The 17,592-nt window shown below is 46.9% G+C and overlaps 1 protein-coding gene across 6 annotated transcripts in view; it reads right to left on the reverse strand.

Annotated features, from left to right (window-relative positions):
• Positions 1-17,592, reverse strand: part of FKBP15 (FKBP prolyl isomerase family member 15) — a 2,419,492-nt gene that overhangs the window by 1,162,737 nt on the left and 1,239,163 nt on the right. For all 6 annotated transcript variants that reach the window (XM_069609812.1, XM_069609811.1, XM_069609809.1 and 3 more), the window contains one exon: positions 4,990-5,100. In XM_069609812.1, coding sequence (XP_069465913.1) covers positions 4,990-5,100 — 111 coding nt within the window. The remainder of the gene's footprint in view (positions 1-4,989; positions 5,101-17,592) is intronic.

Raw genomic sequence — 17,592 nt, forward strand, 5'->3', positions numbered from 1 at the left:
AAGGGATTTGGAGGTCGGGTCCAGCACAGCCACATCGAAGAGAATCCAGCAACAACCTCCTCTTCAATTCTAAAGTACTGTGGGGAAAAAGGGTATTGCTTACCTTGATCCGTGAAGTCGCTCCAGAGTGTTGGAGTGCACCCAGAGGTGGGCAGGGTACCCCCCCCCTTACCTCAGACCCAAGCTGCTGCTTGTGTCCCCTTATCAAGTCATTTGCAGGGCCCATACCGTTAGTTGTTAACTTGCTGCTTACTAAAAGACTAGAGACTTGAAGAGATCCACAGGAACTCTTCGTATTCTGCTGCTTGCCAAGACTTTGAGCCCTCTCTGAACTGCCCTCGCCTTACTGCCTTCAGCTAGCGTTGTGTTTTCGGACTTGCTGTGCGCGAAGTAACCATCTGTAGAACCTTGAACCGTACTAGTGTTTAACTAACTAACCATTTTCCTCCCTCAAACTCACTTTCTTATATGTGTATGCGGAGTAAATGTCTTACTGTATTTCTGCTAAGAACCGCAAGTGCACATAGTTACCGATAATACGATAACATTGTCTTTTCACTTTCTAACGTTGCAACAAATGTAACCGCAAACAACCACAAACTAAGAAGAGTTCTTTGGAGTGTATTCTAAAGTATTCCGAAGTATTCTGGTGTAAAAGTATGAAGTATTTAAGGTGATTCTGGGGTAAATATATAAAATTATAAACTACTACTGCTTCTTTGATGTAAATGTCTAACTGGATTCAGTGTACTTACCTACAGCTCAAATCTTCCTCTTAAAATAAGCCTGACTGCTCTGCCACTTGACCAAGGTTCCAGCAGCAGTACAGACTGATAGTAACAGTTGGGAGGGGGGGGGGTCTACAAACCTCTGGGATAGTTACAGATACGTCAGCCCAAACCCCTCAGAGCAACTTGGTTCGCCACCGACCCCTCAACCAGGTTCCCCTCTCCATTCTTCTCATTCTCTGAAAAATGCCGAATGACCTGTTCTGCTTCTGAGCCTTTGGTTGTGGCATAGTCCACCTCCTTCATCTCAAACATCAGGTGAAATGGAAATGTCCACCTGCAGCGTATTCCCCCGTCAGATGTGAAGGCATCATGAAGCAAGACACAGACAACAGATTCAAATTTCAAAATAAATTAGTTTATTAACTCAAATGTCAGGATGGTTGAAGGCCTAATTTGCCCAATGCTAAGGTGGAATTTCCCTACCTGTACAAAACTAAGGAAGGCCCGAGTCAGAAAGTTAACTTAAAAGTCTGTCTGGTCCAAAACCTATCCTTGCCCTCACAACTAAAGCTAAACAATGTGTATAAATGGAACAACAAACGAAATGGTGAACACAACAAAATTCTGAGCTTCGTCCAGCTACTAGCTTCCTTTTCAGCTTCCCTTCCCCAAGTTCAAGAACGTTCCACAAAGGTTTTAGGCGTCCCTTCACCAAGTTCAAGGCAACAGAGTTTCAAAGAAAAGGGTCTTGAGGGTTCCTTCCTCAAAACAGTATTAAAGTTCATCAAGTCTCAGGGTTCCCTCCCCCAAGACGTCAAGTTGCTAAATTATAATGTTCAGCACAACTCCGACCAATTTGACACGCCTTCTGAATTGGACCAACTGTTCAAGAATAAGCAATTTAAAGTGATTTACTTCAACAATGTTTTCGGTTTCATAATCGAGGGCTCACTGGTCTAGGCGCAGTTGTCAGACTACACGTCCACCCATCACAGGTCGCTCTACCAGGAACCCTAGGCTCTTCAGCCCACACAGTTTTTCTTCTGTACCTGCCTCAGTGTCAAGATTCACCCTCAGTTGAGTTCTCCTTGTCGGCCTTGTGGCTTCATGTGAGGATTCACACTCAATTGGCCTCTCCTGATTGGCCTCTTGGCTCTGCCACACTGTGTCACATATTCTTTTGTCAGTCTTTGACCTTGCAACACTGTATTCATGCATAAAGTTGAGTTCAGGGTGGTTTTATTTTTCCCCACCTTTCTGGCATTCCCTTTCAGAAACTTCCACACTTGCTCTCTTATTTAGTGCGTTGGTTTCCCATGTGCGATTTCACATTGATCTTTCATCGGATCGTAGCTTTGCCCATAAAGTTTTCATTCAGCTCGGTATTCAATATATGAAGTTTTCATTCAGCTGAGTATTCAGTATTAGTGACTTTACTTTGCCGCCTAATTTTCATTTAACCTCTGGCTTCGGGTTTGTTTCAATCAGCACACATTATTCTGGCCATTCAGCATTTGTCTCGCTCTCACACAACCCCTAGGACCGCCCCGTTTTCGAGTGACGTTCCCTTTTACTCACAGGTCCCGGTGTTCCTTTCGGCAGCTCCGTGTTGCACTTCTGCTCTGCTAACAGGCTTGCCTTGCACTGCGAGCCCCGCTCGCGCTTCTGAAGCTTCTCTGCTCCCACTGGCTGGCCTTGCACTGCGAGCCCTGCTCGCGCTTCTGAAGCTTCTCTGCTCCCCCTGGCAGTTATGCTTCCCTTCTGTGGACGCTGGCAGAAATGATTTGCTTTCCTTGATGCATCCGCAGCTCTGGCTGCCAATCTTTGACACTGGAGGCTCCTAAACATGTGGATTATGTACGGCCCACCTGTTCCAGAACTCCACAGTTCCTCGGGATTGGTCAGCATCCCAGATTCCTTGCAGGACACACCATGGCTGCCTCCTCGCAAACAGCACTCCCTGTTGTCTCCTTGACGGTCTCTCTGTTGCTGGTTTCCTCCCTTCCTATACACCTGCAACCACATGCTAGGTTGAATGCGGAATGAGGAAAATTGAGGGGAGCTTTTTTTATAGCAGCCCATAACGTCCAGGGGAAGGTTAGGTTGATTATCATAAGGGAGAAGGGGATACCATGTTTCACTGTTCTCCCCCTTGAACCTACTCTTCTTAACCCTCTTTCTGATGCTTCTATACTGGTAATATATCCTGCCATTTTCTTGACCAGTGGGAAAGGGGTAGCAATACCCCATAACTGCCTCTGGGATGGAGGGTTCCTCCTGAAATGGAAATGAGGGGTACTGTGTATCACTTGAGGACGTCTCATAACCAATCCCAAAGGACCCTCTACCCAGTTGATCCTCCTTTGCTTGTCCACACCCAGGGTCAGGATCCAAAAGCGATGGCCTTTCCCTGGGGAGAAGATGGAAGGACGCTCTCCGGTTTCTCACACAGAGGATGAGGGGGTGAGAGGTCGGCAATACCTACGCCTGGCAAGAGGGAGGTTGTAGAGATCCCGACCGATTTGTATAGTGTCTCCTTCACACTGAGTATTACGTAGGTATTTCACCCCTTTCAAGGACTGCAACCTCTTCCCCTGGCCATCCCTATAGTGCGCCTGTTTAACCTCCACCTTCATTCCACCTATGACGGAGAACAGAACAGCGCCTTGACTGTCCTCACCACGTCACTAGCAGACTCCACCTTCCCACTACGAGAGACCAAACACACACAGGTTGTTCTTGCACTCTTATTTTTGAGGTCATCCATTTTCAACTTATAGTCTTCATCCCAAGTTCTGACAACCAGCTTTCAAACTTCATTCCTACAAGGTCCGCACTGAGATGATTGTTCTAAATGCCTTTGAATTTGTTTTCCAGAACCTCAACCCTACTTCTGAGGTCCAAGACCAAGACCTGCAGTTCATCTTGCAACGCCCTAATCTCCTGCAATATATCTTGTATGTCTTCCTTTGTGGATGGGGCCTGAGTGTTGCTCCCACCTCAGGCAGTTGCGGTCCATCTTTGCCCAATCCATCCACTGTCAACGGTCTCCGAAACTGCTGCAGGCTGCCAATACCTCCTTGAACCTTGGTCGCCAGCGTTTGCCCGAGCCAGGAACCACCTCGGGTGTGGAAGCCTGCCTCCAGCTGCCAGCACTCTACAGCTAGCTTGCGCCCCCAGATCACCTAGTCAAGCGCTAGTTGAAATCCCTGCGAGGGGTGTGGCACAGCAGATCTTCAGCTATTCCACTTGCTAAAAAGGCCCTGCCACACTATCCCCTGCATGTGAAAGTGCCTCCAGTAGTCGTGTCACTCTCTGCAGGAACCACTGGCCATCAGGACCTCAAACCCCTGTCCCGGGGGCTTCGTCATTTTTGTGGCCCTGCCAGGGATCGCCAGTGCTGCCCAGCCCCACTGCAGCTTATATATGGGGCAGTCCAAAACCACCCTCAGGGGCACCTACGAACACTTTAAAAATCAGGTGGGGTAGCAGGCACCCCCACTAATCCACCCTACCTCAGAATGTCACTGTGGGGGGCTGAGGCACAGACCCCATCACCACTTCCACAATCAAATCTGCGGGCCCCTGCTTCTTCCTGCACCCAGACCCCGCAGATCCCGGAACTTGAATGGGCCCATTTCAGAGGCTGGGCCTGTGCCCTCCAGCATCAGGCCCAGACCGCACTCCACTACAGCCAGTAACCCCCAGTCAATGCCGGCCTCCGTGCACCCGCAGATAGTCCAAGTTCAATCATTCACAGCAGGGGGGTGAGACGCAGACCCCGCAGGTACTGGATCTACAATGGGCCCACGTCAAGGGCCAGGCCTCATGTCCGGCGGCGCCGGACCCGCAAGCTTAGTAGTTCACCATGGGAGAGGGGGAAAGCAGAAGGTGTCAGGACACAGACCCACCCCCACCACTCCACCAATCCAAAATGAGGTCCCCGCTGCGTCGACCCTCCAGAGTTCGCCGGACCTGGGTCGTCAGTGGGCCTACAGCTAGGGCTGTGCCCCGTATTCTGTATTTTTAACTTTAGAAATAATCTTACAGCTACAGAAGTAAAAAATAAAAACGTTAAGTATGGCCATTCTGGACATTGCCTAGTCAATGCAAATTTATATTCATCAAACCATGGTTATAAAAAAATAAAAACAGAATAATTTAAAAGAACAAATAGTGCCAGACCCTGCTAAAAGCCTTAACTACATGGGTGGTAGGCAAACATTCATGGATGCTTATTGGGAGTGAAATTGCCTACCTGAATGATGCGCTGGATGTTGTTCATTATCATTGATGTTTCCATCGTAACGCAGGAGATGCTGGGCAGCAGCATGGAACTGCCAATGTTTTGTTTCTGTAACTCATCCAACTAGAAAAGAGATAAGTTTTTTTTTGTTTTTTCTCAGCACCACCATTACATTAGGGTTCTGGAAAGCCAACTTTAGTGGACCACAATGTCTTAAAACAAAGGTTTTACCAAACATCCACCCTGTGAGTGACTGAGCAGTAAGGAGTAGACTAAGGCAATTAGGAGCTTGGTGTTAAGTGCTTTTTACATACGCAAAATGGTCATACAACAGATTGCCCACAAAGATGAGTATAAAAATAAACTTATTTAACAACAAAGATGCATTAAGCTAAATACACAAAGCTAAAGTGGGGGGAAATATGCTTGGTTATACATCACAGCCCATTTAAAATATATAAAGAAACTCCAGCACACTGCAACTAAACAATGAGTTTTATCCTAACTTAGAAAAAGGTGAGCCACATCATTTCAGGAAAATACCAGAGTTTTGGAAATTTAGGAAAGTTTTAAAAGTTAGTTTAAGTTTTCCCATAGGAAGAAATGGGCTCAATGTGGTCATCAGGTATTGTAGACAGTGACCATTTTCCTAGCACGGAGAAAGTAGGGTTCCTGTAAAGGAAAGGGCCAGCTACCCATACCCGATTTCTAGTGGGAGCAGAGATAAGATTCCTATACACCAGTTCTACACCACCAAATGAAATGCAAGGGTATCTGTTAAGGATGACCTTAAGCCCTACAGAACTTAAAGGGCTGCAGGGAGTCAGTGTAACAGTTATGGAAAGCAGTCTCTGAAATCCCAATCAGGACGGTAAATAACTGGTGGTAAGCCTAGGCCACTGGAGATAACTGCTCTTATCAATGTTTGGGGTGTTGGGGCGCGATGGGTCAAGGGTGCAGAGGTGTATTCTTTTGACTTTGATAGCGGCCAGTCTCCAACACCCTCACAGTACTGAATACCACAAGGGTGGACATGGACTGACGTTAAGGCCCCTCGGCTTCCGATCCAACAATGGAGGACTACCAGAAAGCTGCAGCTGAGATGAGCAGTCCTTGTGACCCAGCAACAGGGTCTGCAGGCACAAGGATGAAGGACAATGGAATCAGGCTCCAAAAGGCTTTTCTTGGCATAAAACAGCAGCAGCAAGATGAGGCCTAGGTCCCATGACAAGGATACATTGAATGAGTCACAGCCCAGGCTCTGCAAGACCATAGCAAAGAGAGGAGTCCTGTCTCTGGATGATGTGCCAGCCAAAGGACAAGTAGAAAAGTGGGAGGTCTCCCCTAGTGAAGAAGGAGCAGAGCTTCAACTTGAGGTAGATTGATTGAGGACTGGATAACATTGAAGGTGACCATTTTGAACAGGCTAAATTTGGCTCTGGGCTGAGCACAGATATCCGGCACTCGATGCACATCTGCATCATAATGCCAGATTGGTCACGGCCTTCCAACAAGGCCCACATTAGACAAGACCTACGCTTCGCACCACCTGATCTCTCAGCAAAGGACTGCAAAGCAAAGATCAAGTTCTGTTTTTCCCTGGTCATGTGCTATGGCAACACATTCTGCTCAGTTTCCACCAACTAATTTCACATCCAGGCAGAACTACTGCACGAGTCAAACTGCCTACACCTGCGTGATCACTGTTATGAACTGCCATAAATGCAAATACAAAAAACACCTTTTCAATTGCATTTTTGGTCACCTAGGGTCCTGTGGTACACACCTGCAACTTTGTCATACACCCTATGCCTATCATGTCTCTGCTAATCTTACTACTTCTCCTTACTGCCCCCCCCACCCATTCCTTTTCCCCCCATGCGCCATGGCCTCCTCCCACCCCCATTCTCTTCCCGTCACCCACCATGCCCCCGCAGGCTGTCTTTCCATCCCCATCCTTCACTCTCCTCACAAACGCCATCCCTGCTGCTCCCATCTCTCACATTCCACACTCTACAACCTCTTCTAACTTACCTGCCTACCCCATTCTACTCCATCAACTACTCCTCAACCTCTTCCCTCACTCCCCGCCTCTTCACAGTCTATCAGTCCACGGCCTACTAACACCCTCTCCTGCTTTTGCTAATTTTTCCTACTTGCCCCACTCCATGGAAGTATTGCTCAAGACCATTAAGGTCATCCCTTTAGTGGAACTCCTCAAATGTGAGTCAAACACAACCTGATAGTGATGAAAGACGGCCCCCGCCCCCCACAAAATGTTTCACTCTCCTATCCAAACTGCTGATCCACCTGCCGCCCATGAAGCTAAGCAGGATTGGCCTTGGTAGGTTTACAGATGGGAGACCACAGGGGAAAGAAAATACCAACCTTATTGACTGCTGCCAATGGCTGGCCAACGTTTTTAAATTATAACATTTTTGAGTGAACCTCCTCACAGATGAGTCAATGTGTTTACTGAAAGCTGCATCCTGCCCCCGATAATCCCAGGCTCTAACCAGTCAGCTAATGGGTTCTCTAGAGGCAGCCATGATCAACTGATCAAATTAAATTAAAACTTTTAAACACAATCCATGTACAGCAATCACTTAAGATTGGTATTTCCCCGGCATCCCACCTAACCACAAACCAACCAAGGCCGATCCTGCTTAGCTTCAGGGGTGGCAGGCTAATGATTATCAGCATGCAGGGTGCTGAGATGAAACACTGATTGTATTCTGCTTTACAGCCTGGATGGGCTCCACACTGCCGCCCGTAAAGCTAAGCAGGATCGGCATTGGTTGGTTTATAGATGGGAGACAGACGTGCCCTGGCCTTGCGACAAGGGGTGTAAGCTTCTAATGATGTTAGCTTGAGTTGCGGGTCTTATTATCCACTGCCAAGGGGGCACTTGAATTTAGGGTGATGGATCAACAGATAACATTCGAACAAGATGCGCGAGTTTCGCATTTGTAAATGTGACAAAATCTATGTTAAGATGCATTGGAACTTTTTTAGAATCTATCGACAGCTGTTAAAAAATACATGCCCTATCCGTTGAGACAATACAATTCATAAGAGAACTTCCCCTTTAACTTCACGACTTTGTCGAAGTCCTTCATCAAGGATTGGCAGTATTCATCACTCGTTATTATAAACAACTCCTCCGCAGTCTCTTCTTATATGGCTTCCTTTCTTCTCCAGCTTTCAATCTCGATATAAAAGTTCCTTGCGTATACAGTCCCCAAGGCCTCCCACCGTTTAGAATCACCTGGGTCCCTTCAGTTAGCGAGGGTGGACGCTGGGCACTCGGCACATGAATATATATGCATGTCTTTGGAGAGGAGGTCCCGGACATGGCCTGCGCCCCAGCCCCCCATTTCGAGGTACCAGGGACATATTCGCCGAGATATGTGACGTATGAGGAACAAATGAACCAACAGAGAGCAATTCTAAGCCTCTGCCCAGTGCCCATCAGAAATGCAATACCTGTCAAAGTGCCTATAACCAGACAGCCATGGGCAGCTCGGTACCCACTGAGACAACCGTACCAGCAGCTGACACGAAATGAAGACTACTTACAGGCCGGCCCCGAGGAGACCCAAAGAGCCCTAATGGAGGGTAAATGGCGACGACATAAGAGCTTGAACAGTCGTACAGATGTACATAAATGACAAACGAAAAGGATAACATGAACAAACGATGAACGAAAGTTGACATACAAGGGCGAAATGCTAGGAATAATGTTGTAATGGACGTGTAAGAGAAAAGATGTTAATATAAAGAAACGTAACCAATAAGTGAGATGAACACACGTAACTGATTAAAATGCCTGTAAATAAGCTTGGAACGCAAGAAGCTAAGAGAACGATACTGCTTGCAATGCTTACTAGAAGAATAGAGTGGCAAGAAACAACTATATATCTACCTCAATGAAGCACACTATACAAGTGCGACTCCATTTTGTAAAGCAGAATTAAGCCTAGACCGCAAGGGGTAAAACAGACCAAGATTCATATTCCAGCCGAAGCCAGAAGGGAAGAGCGGAATCGAAACTTAGTGAGAAGTAGCTCATGCTTGGGAATTCGAGGTCAACTCCAAGAGGGGGAGGAGAGCGGCAGCTCCGAAGAATCAGAGCATAGCAGCCAGCCAGTGAAGGTTGAGATAAAGAGACCCCAGGCAGGTGGCGAGGCTACGGGAGAATCAAATACACGAATACAAGGAAAATGAAGCAGATTCACGATGAACAGACACGTGACCAGCCAAGGGCAAAGAGGTACCAACGTCTGATGTCACCTAGAACCCGAGGATGCCATAACTTTCCCAGATAAGAAGCTACAGTTTCAAGGCCATCCTCAGCCAACTAATTGACACTTAGCCTTAACGTACTGATTGATGGAAGGGAGGCAGGGTGAATTTTGGGGCAAAAGGCACCTTGGTGTCTATTCTGCATGCTGCTAATTAAAGTGGAGATTTATGCCTAGGGGTGTAACCCACCCAATCACAATGGACCAAATAATCTAGGGTCCTATAGCTTGTAGAACCAATTAGATGTCGTGCTTGAAGTGACGTCTATCACTAGTGATGTCGAGGGATGGGCGTAGACGCCCACCCGATAAGAGTTATCCAACCTTATGCTCTGTTAATATATATACAGATATACCACATATACTTAAGTTACCTTTTCTAACCAATAGAATTGCATGTCAAACTTAGGAGTGTTACACGTCAATGATGACGAATTTTGGGTATAACTATTGCTGTCTGAATGAAGAATTTGGAAGTTAAAGCGAGACCGCGATCGCAGCGCTGCTGATTTCCATTTGTTTCCCCGTTTTTTGTGCTCGTCATTAAACGGACTTCCCTTTGCCAAACCATTGAGTTGTCTTTATTGATTGGTATCGGAGTAAGAGAATACTGCACCCCATCCTCCTCAAGGTGCAGCTATCTTGCTTTAAGGTGCCGGAGGGCGAGCTCTGAATCTCAATAGGCCCGTTCAGAGGTCACTCCGCCCTCCAGTACATCTTGTTATTCGCCTTGCGTTTCTCACTTCTCACGGAGGCTCGCTTTTCTTGTTCCGTTAGTCCTCTGTCTTTGGCACAGTTTTGCCAGTGGGAGGCTTTGTTCCTCCTGCTGATTCAGCTATCAGCGTTGTTGTCTGGGTCTTTGACCCACCATGACCTGTTCCCATCCACCACTACCTGTTTGTGGTCACGCCACCTCGGGACAAGACCCTTAGCTCCGTCCCTCCAATGCGGACCTACGTCAGAGGGCTTCCCCTGCATACATGTCTCTCTCCTCTGCTAGGATTAGCTTATTTCTTTTACCTGCTGATTTGCATTCCACACATTGTTACATTTCTCTTCAGATGATGTAGCCAGTCCAGCATTACCTGAAGCCAAGAGAAGGGAAACCACTCTACTATTGTTTACAGGCAGTCCCATATATGCAGACAGTTTGTTTTGCCTAGGGAGTTCCTTGTGGGAACGCAAGTCCTTGTCCCCTAGATCCATGGAGGGTCTTGTTGAGTGGTCTCACCTCCCACTAGCCGTCTCACAGGAGGTGGTTCCCTCCTGGGGAGAAGTGACAAATTCCCTTGATTCGTAACATACCCTTCCACCTTCAATGTGTGCCTTCACCTTTAAGTGGGAGTGGAAATGGATTTAAAATGTCCAAGTTTCTGTCACAGTGCCTGCCCCCAGACATCAGGAGCAGGCCAGTCGGCCCAGAGTACTGGCACCCATGGGGACCTTTAAGGCCCTAAAGGATTGCCTAAGGGCTTCCTGGACTCAGTCCTGGCGCCGTTGGCGCCAGGCTCATACTGCCTTTTCAGGCAACGGCGCCAGGCAATTCTTTAGGGCCTTAAAGGTCCCCATGGGTGCCAGTACTCTGGGCCGACTGGCCTGCTCCTGATGTCTGGGGGCAGGCACTGTCTTGCAGAGCCTGGGCTGTTGAATGAGTCACAGCCCAGGCTCTGCAAGACCATTGCAAAGAGAGGAGTAACAAGTAACAGAACCATGTACAACCCAGACAGAGGTTGGTTGAAGGGACTACTTTATCTGGGGACTATTCGATAAGGTATGGTGCAGGGACTACTTCACCTGGGAACTACTTCTGGGAAGCTATTTAAACCACGCCCGAAGAACAGAACACGCTTCGCGTTATTCTGCACTCCTGCAGCGTAACGCTCACCATGTCTGCAGCTCCAGTCCTGTCTTCAGCCACGCCCGTCCTGGTCATCGCGATCCGCCCCTGTAAAGGAAGGAGAGATCACAGATTATAACAAGAGTTTTACCTGATACTCCATCACCATCACTCGGGAGTCTCCGCATCTGCAGAAAAAGGATCATCAGTTAACCGTGCTACGCAAGAACCAGCTTAAAGACAATTAGCATAGCGCAGCGTGATACTCACCTAAGCGATGTACGTCCACGCGATCCAATGAGGTATTCTAACGCGATCGCCATCCCGGTGAAGCCGCATTTGCAGAACAAGGAAAGAAAACAACAGGTGAGCTGCGCTTCGCTAAAAGACATTCAATCTCGCGCAGCATAATACTCACCAGAAGCAGTATTCACTTGCGGTTCCGTGAGTCACCATTACACGACCTTCGCTCCGGCGGCGCCACACCTGCAGAAATAAAAGGAGACAGCAGATTAATAGCACGAAAGAACAATATCACTTGTTGGACATTTTTGAATTGTGCAAGTATTGAAGCTTACCTTGCCATTACCTCATCTCATCCGGAGGGGAGTCGCCTTTCTTCGGGAGTACCTCAAAGGGGAATCTGCAAAGAAAGGCACAGGAGTGAACTTTAAGACAACCAGAACTTTAAAGCATTTCATGCTATATAGGATTGGCATAAAGACTTACCTCAGAGTCATTGTTGTCTGGAACCCTGCCATAAGGATTAGTGAAGTTAACTGGATCCCTGGATCTCGACGCACCCCTGCACACAGTCGCATGATGGAGAGCCCATCCTTCATAACATTAAGGGGAGACACAGTGAAAGGACATTGGGAGATCGCGGAGGTGGAAACTGGCCCTTCTCCTTACGGCTAGTTAATTTATCACTTTCACCATTTTAGGCAAATCTTCCTTCGTGTCCAACAGACGAAACTAAAGGGGCAGGTGCAGTCACTCATCACTTTGCTACGAGTCACGCTGGTGGAGACCCGCGCAGTCCAGCTTCGTTCGGCGCCCCTGTGGAAACTAGGTGAGTGTAACAGTTTCCTTGTTTAATTCCCTTCCTGTGTTCCACGGAAAAACGAAGGGGTTGCAAGTCTCGGAACCATCTCGTGACTCAGTGGGGCATGGGGGGGTGGGGTTTAGTGTCTTTTTTTTAGGCTCATCCAGGTTAATGGTGAATGGTCTGTTACTAGTCTGAATTTTCACACCATTAGGTAGTACCTGTTAGATAAGATTTACATATTAATGATCAATCTTCCTGACCTGTGTCAACCCCACAACTTTATGCTGGACTGGTAGATAATTTTTCCCTATACCTCAGTGAGTGGGTTCTCCGCACTCACAGAGTATTTCACTCTTTTTATGGGTGTCATTTGTAAGACTCTTCATAGTGTCTTTTAAAAGTTATCCTCTTTGACAACTTTTTGGCAATGGTATTGTTGCTGGGTTGCCCCAGGGGCTTCCCCCTTTAACTTCCTCTGGCTAACCTTGTGAGAACTACTGTTCCCAAGGGTAGAAAAGATCTTTGGATCCCTTTTACATTTTATTAGGCGAGACCAGCACACCCCCCCTCCCCCCACCTTATGTGGAGTGCTGGGGAGATGCTGACTGAGTATTCCCGTTCTCATTTTAAATGTAACATTTATGTTACAAGGACAAACTTACCTTCAATGGCTGGTGGCAGTGAACCTTTTTATTAACTCAGTGCACCTTTACCGCAGGCTCTTTGCACAGCACTGGTTAAGACCATGGGTGCTCATTTTACCAAAATGGCCCCCTGTTAGGCAGAATTGCATGCAGTACCCTCTGGGACCACCACATACAATAAGAACTACATGTGTAAGCAAAACCAACCTTTGGCATAAGTCTGTATTACACAATTTTGTGGCAGCGAGCTGAGCAGCCAGGCTATCTCAAGAGGGAATGTGAGCAGTACAAGAGGTTACACAGAGGTATTACCATCACAGTGGTTCAAGTAGACACTTACTCTAAAGGTTTCTTGGTAAAACACGTATTAATTTATTACACAATCATTTAGAAAACATTCACTAGAAGGAGGCAACTTAATGTTATACACAAACACACTTCAATAGCAAACCAATAAGTTTCTGAACAAATTAGGGTCTCCAAGATTTTGAGCCAGTTTGAGCTCCCCTGTAATGGGAGCAAAATGGCATTGTAGTTACTTTCAATGGGAGTAAAAAGGCACAAGTTAGCAGAATAGATCACAAATACTTTCTTAGGCAGTGCAAATAGTTATAGTTCACGAGGATTTGATTCAGTTCAATAGGCCTAGGCCAAAGTCAATGGACTAGTGTCTTGGATAGTAAAGAGCAGTTCTTGAAGTAAACGGTAAAGTCTTTGTCAAAGTTCGAAGAAGTAGTTTGTACGAAAAAGAACCATATGTTGAGTCACAAGCTGATTAGGCCTGCAAGTTGGGAAATTCCACAAACTTTCACCGCGAGAGAAGCGTTCTCTCAATCGGGTTTGCACAGTACCTTAGCGGAAGACGTTGGTTTCTGGCAGTTCCTGCAGATCTCACTGTTCCTGAGCCTCAGTCGTGGGGACAAGAGGGAGGACGTCAGGGGACTCCTGCACTGCACGGGATCACTGGAAAACGCAGACAAAAATGGAGTCACTTCAGTTCGAGTAGGTGTTCATCAAGCACACAAGCTGGTGTCATTTCCCCTGGTTAATTCTAACCAGCCTTGAGAATTGTATCCAGGTGGCTTATGAGCTGATTGGTCCCACCAACTCAAAGGAAGAAGTCTTCTTTGAAGGGGCTTCACTGTCGAGGTTAACTTGGCAATTCGGACCTGCAGCAAGGCTTCACCGGGCAAACCAACGGTGCAGGAGTTGCAGCAGCCGTTCTCTTCTAGCTCGTGTTCGGTTCGTTCGTTCGAGTGGTCGACTCTGCTTTCCAGTTCAAGAGAATCACCTGTTAAACAGTTTTCTCCCTTTCAGTCCAGCATAGCTGCCACTCAACCAGCAGGGTGGCTATCCTTGCCGGACAGTTAGCCAGCCAATCACGCCAGAGTGCATTTGGGTCTCCTAGGAGACTAAGCACAGGGAGTTTCGGGCCCCTTCCTTACTTCCTGCCCAGCCCAGACTTTCAAACGCCAGATGCGGTCTTCAGTCCTGAAGCCCGCCAAAGGCATAGAAACAAAGGGACCAAACCTGGTTTGGCGCGCAGAGACAAACACTAGAAGGATGTTTCGAAAAAGAAATGGAGAAAAAAGAAGACCGGGACCCGTTTAAACAAAGGGGCCTAAGGCACCATCTTGAAAAACATGGCTCCCGCTATTTTTAGCTACCAGTGTTCGCGGTCGGGAAAAATCATGGTAGTTCGTTGTAAAACCACTGCCACAAGCCATTTCGATAGAAAAGGGTAGCATTTGACTGCTACATGAGTATTTAGACACAGGGGATACTAGGTAACCTCTCCAGCACTCCATAGGAAGATAGTGTGTGCTAAGTCTAGGAATTTAAAAAGATTAGTGTCAATTTTACCTTACATTCTCTGGGAAACAGTAGTTTATCCCAGAGAAGGTATTTAAACCTTTGGGAAGTCTAAAAAGACATCCCTGTGTCACTGCACTGAGGATGCTGTGTAACACACATGAAAAGATACCTATGGAGTTATCTTAAAACTCCATAATCAAAGAACACAATTAAACATACATCAAAATACATGAAAGAGTGGGGAAAAAAGGCTCACACTCTTTCCAGTTAAAAAAATCAAGTCTTCAAATCCCAGCAAAGTTGCTGGGGGTCTCTAAGGTGGAAGGAATTAGCACATTTTTGAGAATTCTCCCTAACACTGCCGTCTTCGTTTTTTGCCATTTCAGCATTCCTTGTCCTTTCTTGTTCCTTCTCCTGACATCCAGGGCAGGAAATTCCTTTGTGTTAACTTGATCCTTGGCAGGAGATCAAGGTCAAGCCCTCCCAGGCTCCAGGCAGGAAGTCAGGGAGGAGTCCACAACTCTGCAGCCCTTTGTCTTCCAGCCTGACTGCAAGAATCCAGTTCAAACTGGAAGGCTGGCTGTCCTGGAAGGACTGCCAACCCCCTAAGATTGAATGTTGCAAGGCTGTTTGATAGGCTGGGTTCCTGCATAAAAGTCTGATCCTGGAAGCTGAAGAGATAGTTGACCACTGGAACCAAAAACAAAGAGAAAGATGAATATTTTGCAAATGAAACTATTTCCACCGACCGTAAAGCCTGCTGTGGACACCGAGCCTGATGTTACCCTTCCTTCCAATCGACCTGGGGACTCTGAAAACGATGACCCAGAGCCTGGTGAGACTCACTAGACTCAAGAAGGCCTGCATTTTGCGCCATCCCACGACCTTGCAGTGCATGAATACCCCAATATCCGCGGTGCACAGCCATCCGAATACAGAATCTCGCTGAAACTTCGTGGGCATCCTGCTGTATCTCCAGAGATACAAATCCAGTCAGTAAAGTCCCCTCACCAGAGTGCTGGACCTTGCAAATGACAAGAATTTGTCCAGTGATATTCTGTCTTCTTCTGTGCTCTGAAAAAGGCGCCAAATCCACAGAGCTGCATTCAGCCATGAGGAAAACCTTGCCAAGCCAAACAACCCAAATACATGCCGCCATAATGCACGACGACTACATGAACAGCAGCAAAACTGTCCACTTCTCTCCAAAGTGCAATCATATCGCCGAAACTGCAGACAAAGACAGCACACCACAATGCGTCCACTCCTTCCAAACCGAAATCGCCATCAAAATGTCTTTCCTGGGCATACTTGTGGAGATCTATCACAAAGGCATCACCAAAACCAACACAATGTGTTTCTCCATATCAACTTGCCGCACTACGCAGAGTAATGGAAAACAGTGTTACCGCCCCTTCCTGTGAACCACACCCTCAGTACCTGATTGGACAATCCCCACAGTCCGATTTCCATAGGCCAGCATGGTGAGAAGCGCAGAATGTGGCACGTGCGCTTCCCCAAGTACCGTGAGGGCTGCGCCCCAGTAAAGCAGGGGAAGTCCTTCCTTTTCCACTATTTTTGTCCAGCACTACCTCATTGGGTACTGTTAAATAGTCACACACGCATCCACCAATCGCATCAAAGACGTCAGCATGTAATACTGTCAGTTCAGTACAACACTTCATATGTACCGTTTCACATTCACAGTACAAGTGGTGTGTGATTCGAAAGCACCTCCAGCAGAAAATTCTGTAAAACTCTCCAAGATTTCTGCATCAACATGGCCACCCATCACCACAAAGTACAGGTATGAATATTTTCTGTACACTATTTATACAACTCTGTTATAAGTGCCTCTGAGCAGGATGTCTGCCACTGAACGTGCACAACGTACTTAAAAGACGTACTGCTCTTTCTCCCATCACGTGCCACTGCAATGAAATATGCTTTCATTTACCCATATGAGGCATTCCAATATCCAAACAGTAACTGTCTTCTTTCCTTCAGACAGTGCTACAAATTTTGTTCCGCACTTACCCATGTCCTACAAAATCCATAACAATATAACAATATTGCACAAAAGCAACATTCAATGTTTCTTACCAATGTACAAGTACATACAGTGCATGCATGCAAACAGGATGCCTGCCATTTACCTTGCACACCTCAACCATAGGCTGCTGCACTGGTCTGTAGAAATAGACCTTCTGCCCCAGTTGTTGGCATACACACCAAAACCACAAACTTAATTGAACAATACCTTAGCTTCCACGCTCCCATTTCCATGGCTGCCATCCTCAAAAGGCCTGGATGTGGCACGTGTAATCCTGACAGTATCGCAGAGTCCGCAGAGTTATCGTGCTTGGAACGGGAGGGGCGGGGGGGAATACATTTGAAACAGGGTAGGGGATTTCGTTTGAAGTGGTGGCTCTGAAAAGAGCCTTTTTTTACATGCTTGCATGGAACATTGTTTGTTTTTGCTCTTCATCTCAGTTTGTTTTCTTTTCCTCGTTACATTTATGCAGGTTTTTTCTTCAACGCTTCTGCCATAGTGTAAAACAAAACAGCATTGCCAATGGCGGTGAAAGAAATGCCATTTGCACGGAACCATTGCAAATTTCGCTCATTAATGAGGTCATAGTCGGTGGAAAACATCCCAGCACTGCACATAAATGGAGACATGTTTCGGTTTATAAAACACCTTATGACCTTTGGCTGGGGACAAATTACACCGGTATGGTCCCATGCTCCTCTTGGTGTTATGCTTGAGAAAACCACCTTGGCAGTGGGAAAAATCTGCATCACTGCTTCCATCAACTTCTTTAGGCAAGGGGGCAAACTTCGACACGACATGTACCCCAAATGTAGACCGCCATAATGCACAACGACAACATCAACAGTACTGACAAAGGCCACACATCTGCAAAGGTCAACCATACTGCCGAAACTGCTCTCATACACAGTGTC

The sequence above is a fragment of the Ambystoma mexicanum genome, chromosome 8, assembly GCF_040938575.1.
Source record: "Ambystoma mexicanum isolate Mex_15411 chromosome 8, UKY_AmexF1_1, whole genome shotgun sequence".
In the NCBI taxonomy this organism is placed as follows: domain Eukaryota; kingdom Metazoa; phylum Chordata; class Amphibia; order Caudata; family Ambystomatidae; genus Ambystoma; species Ambystoma mexicanum.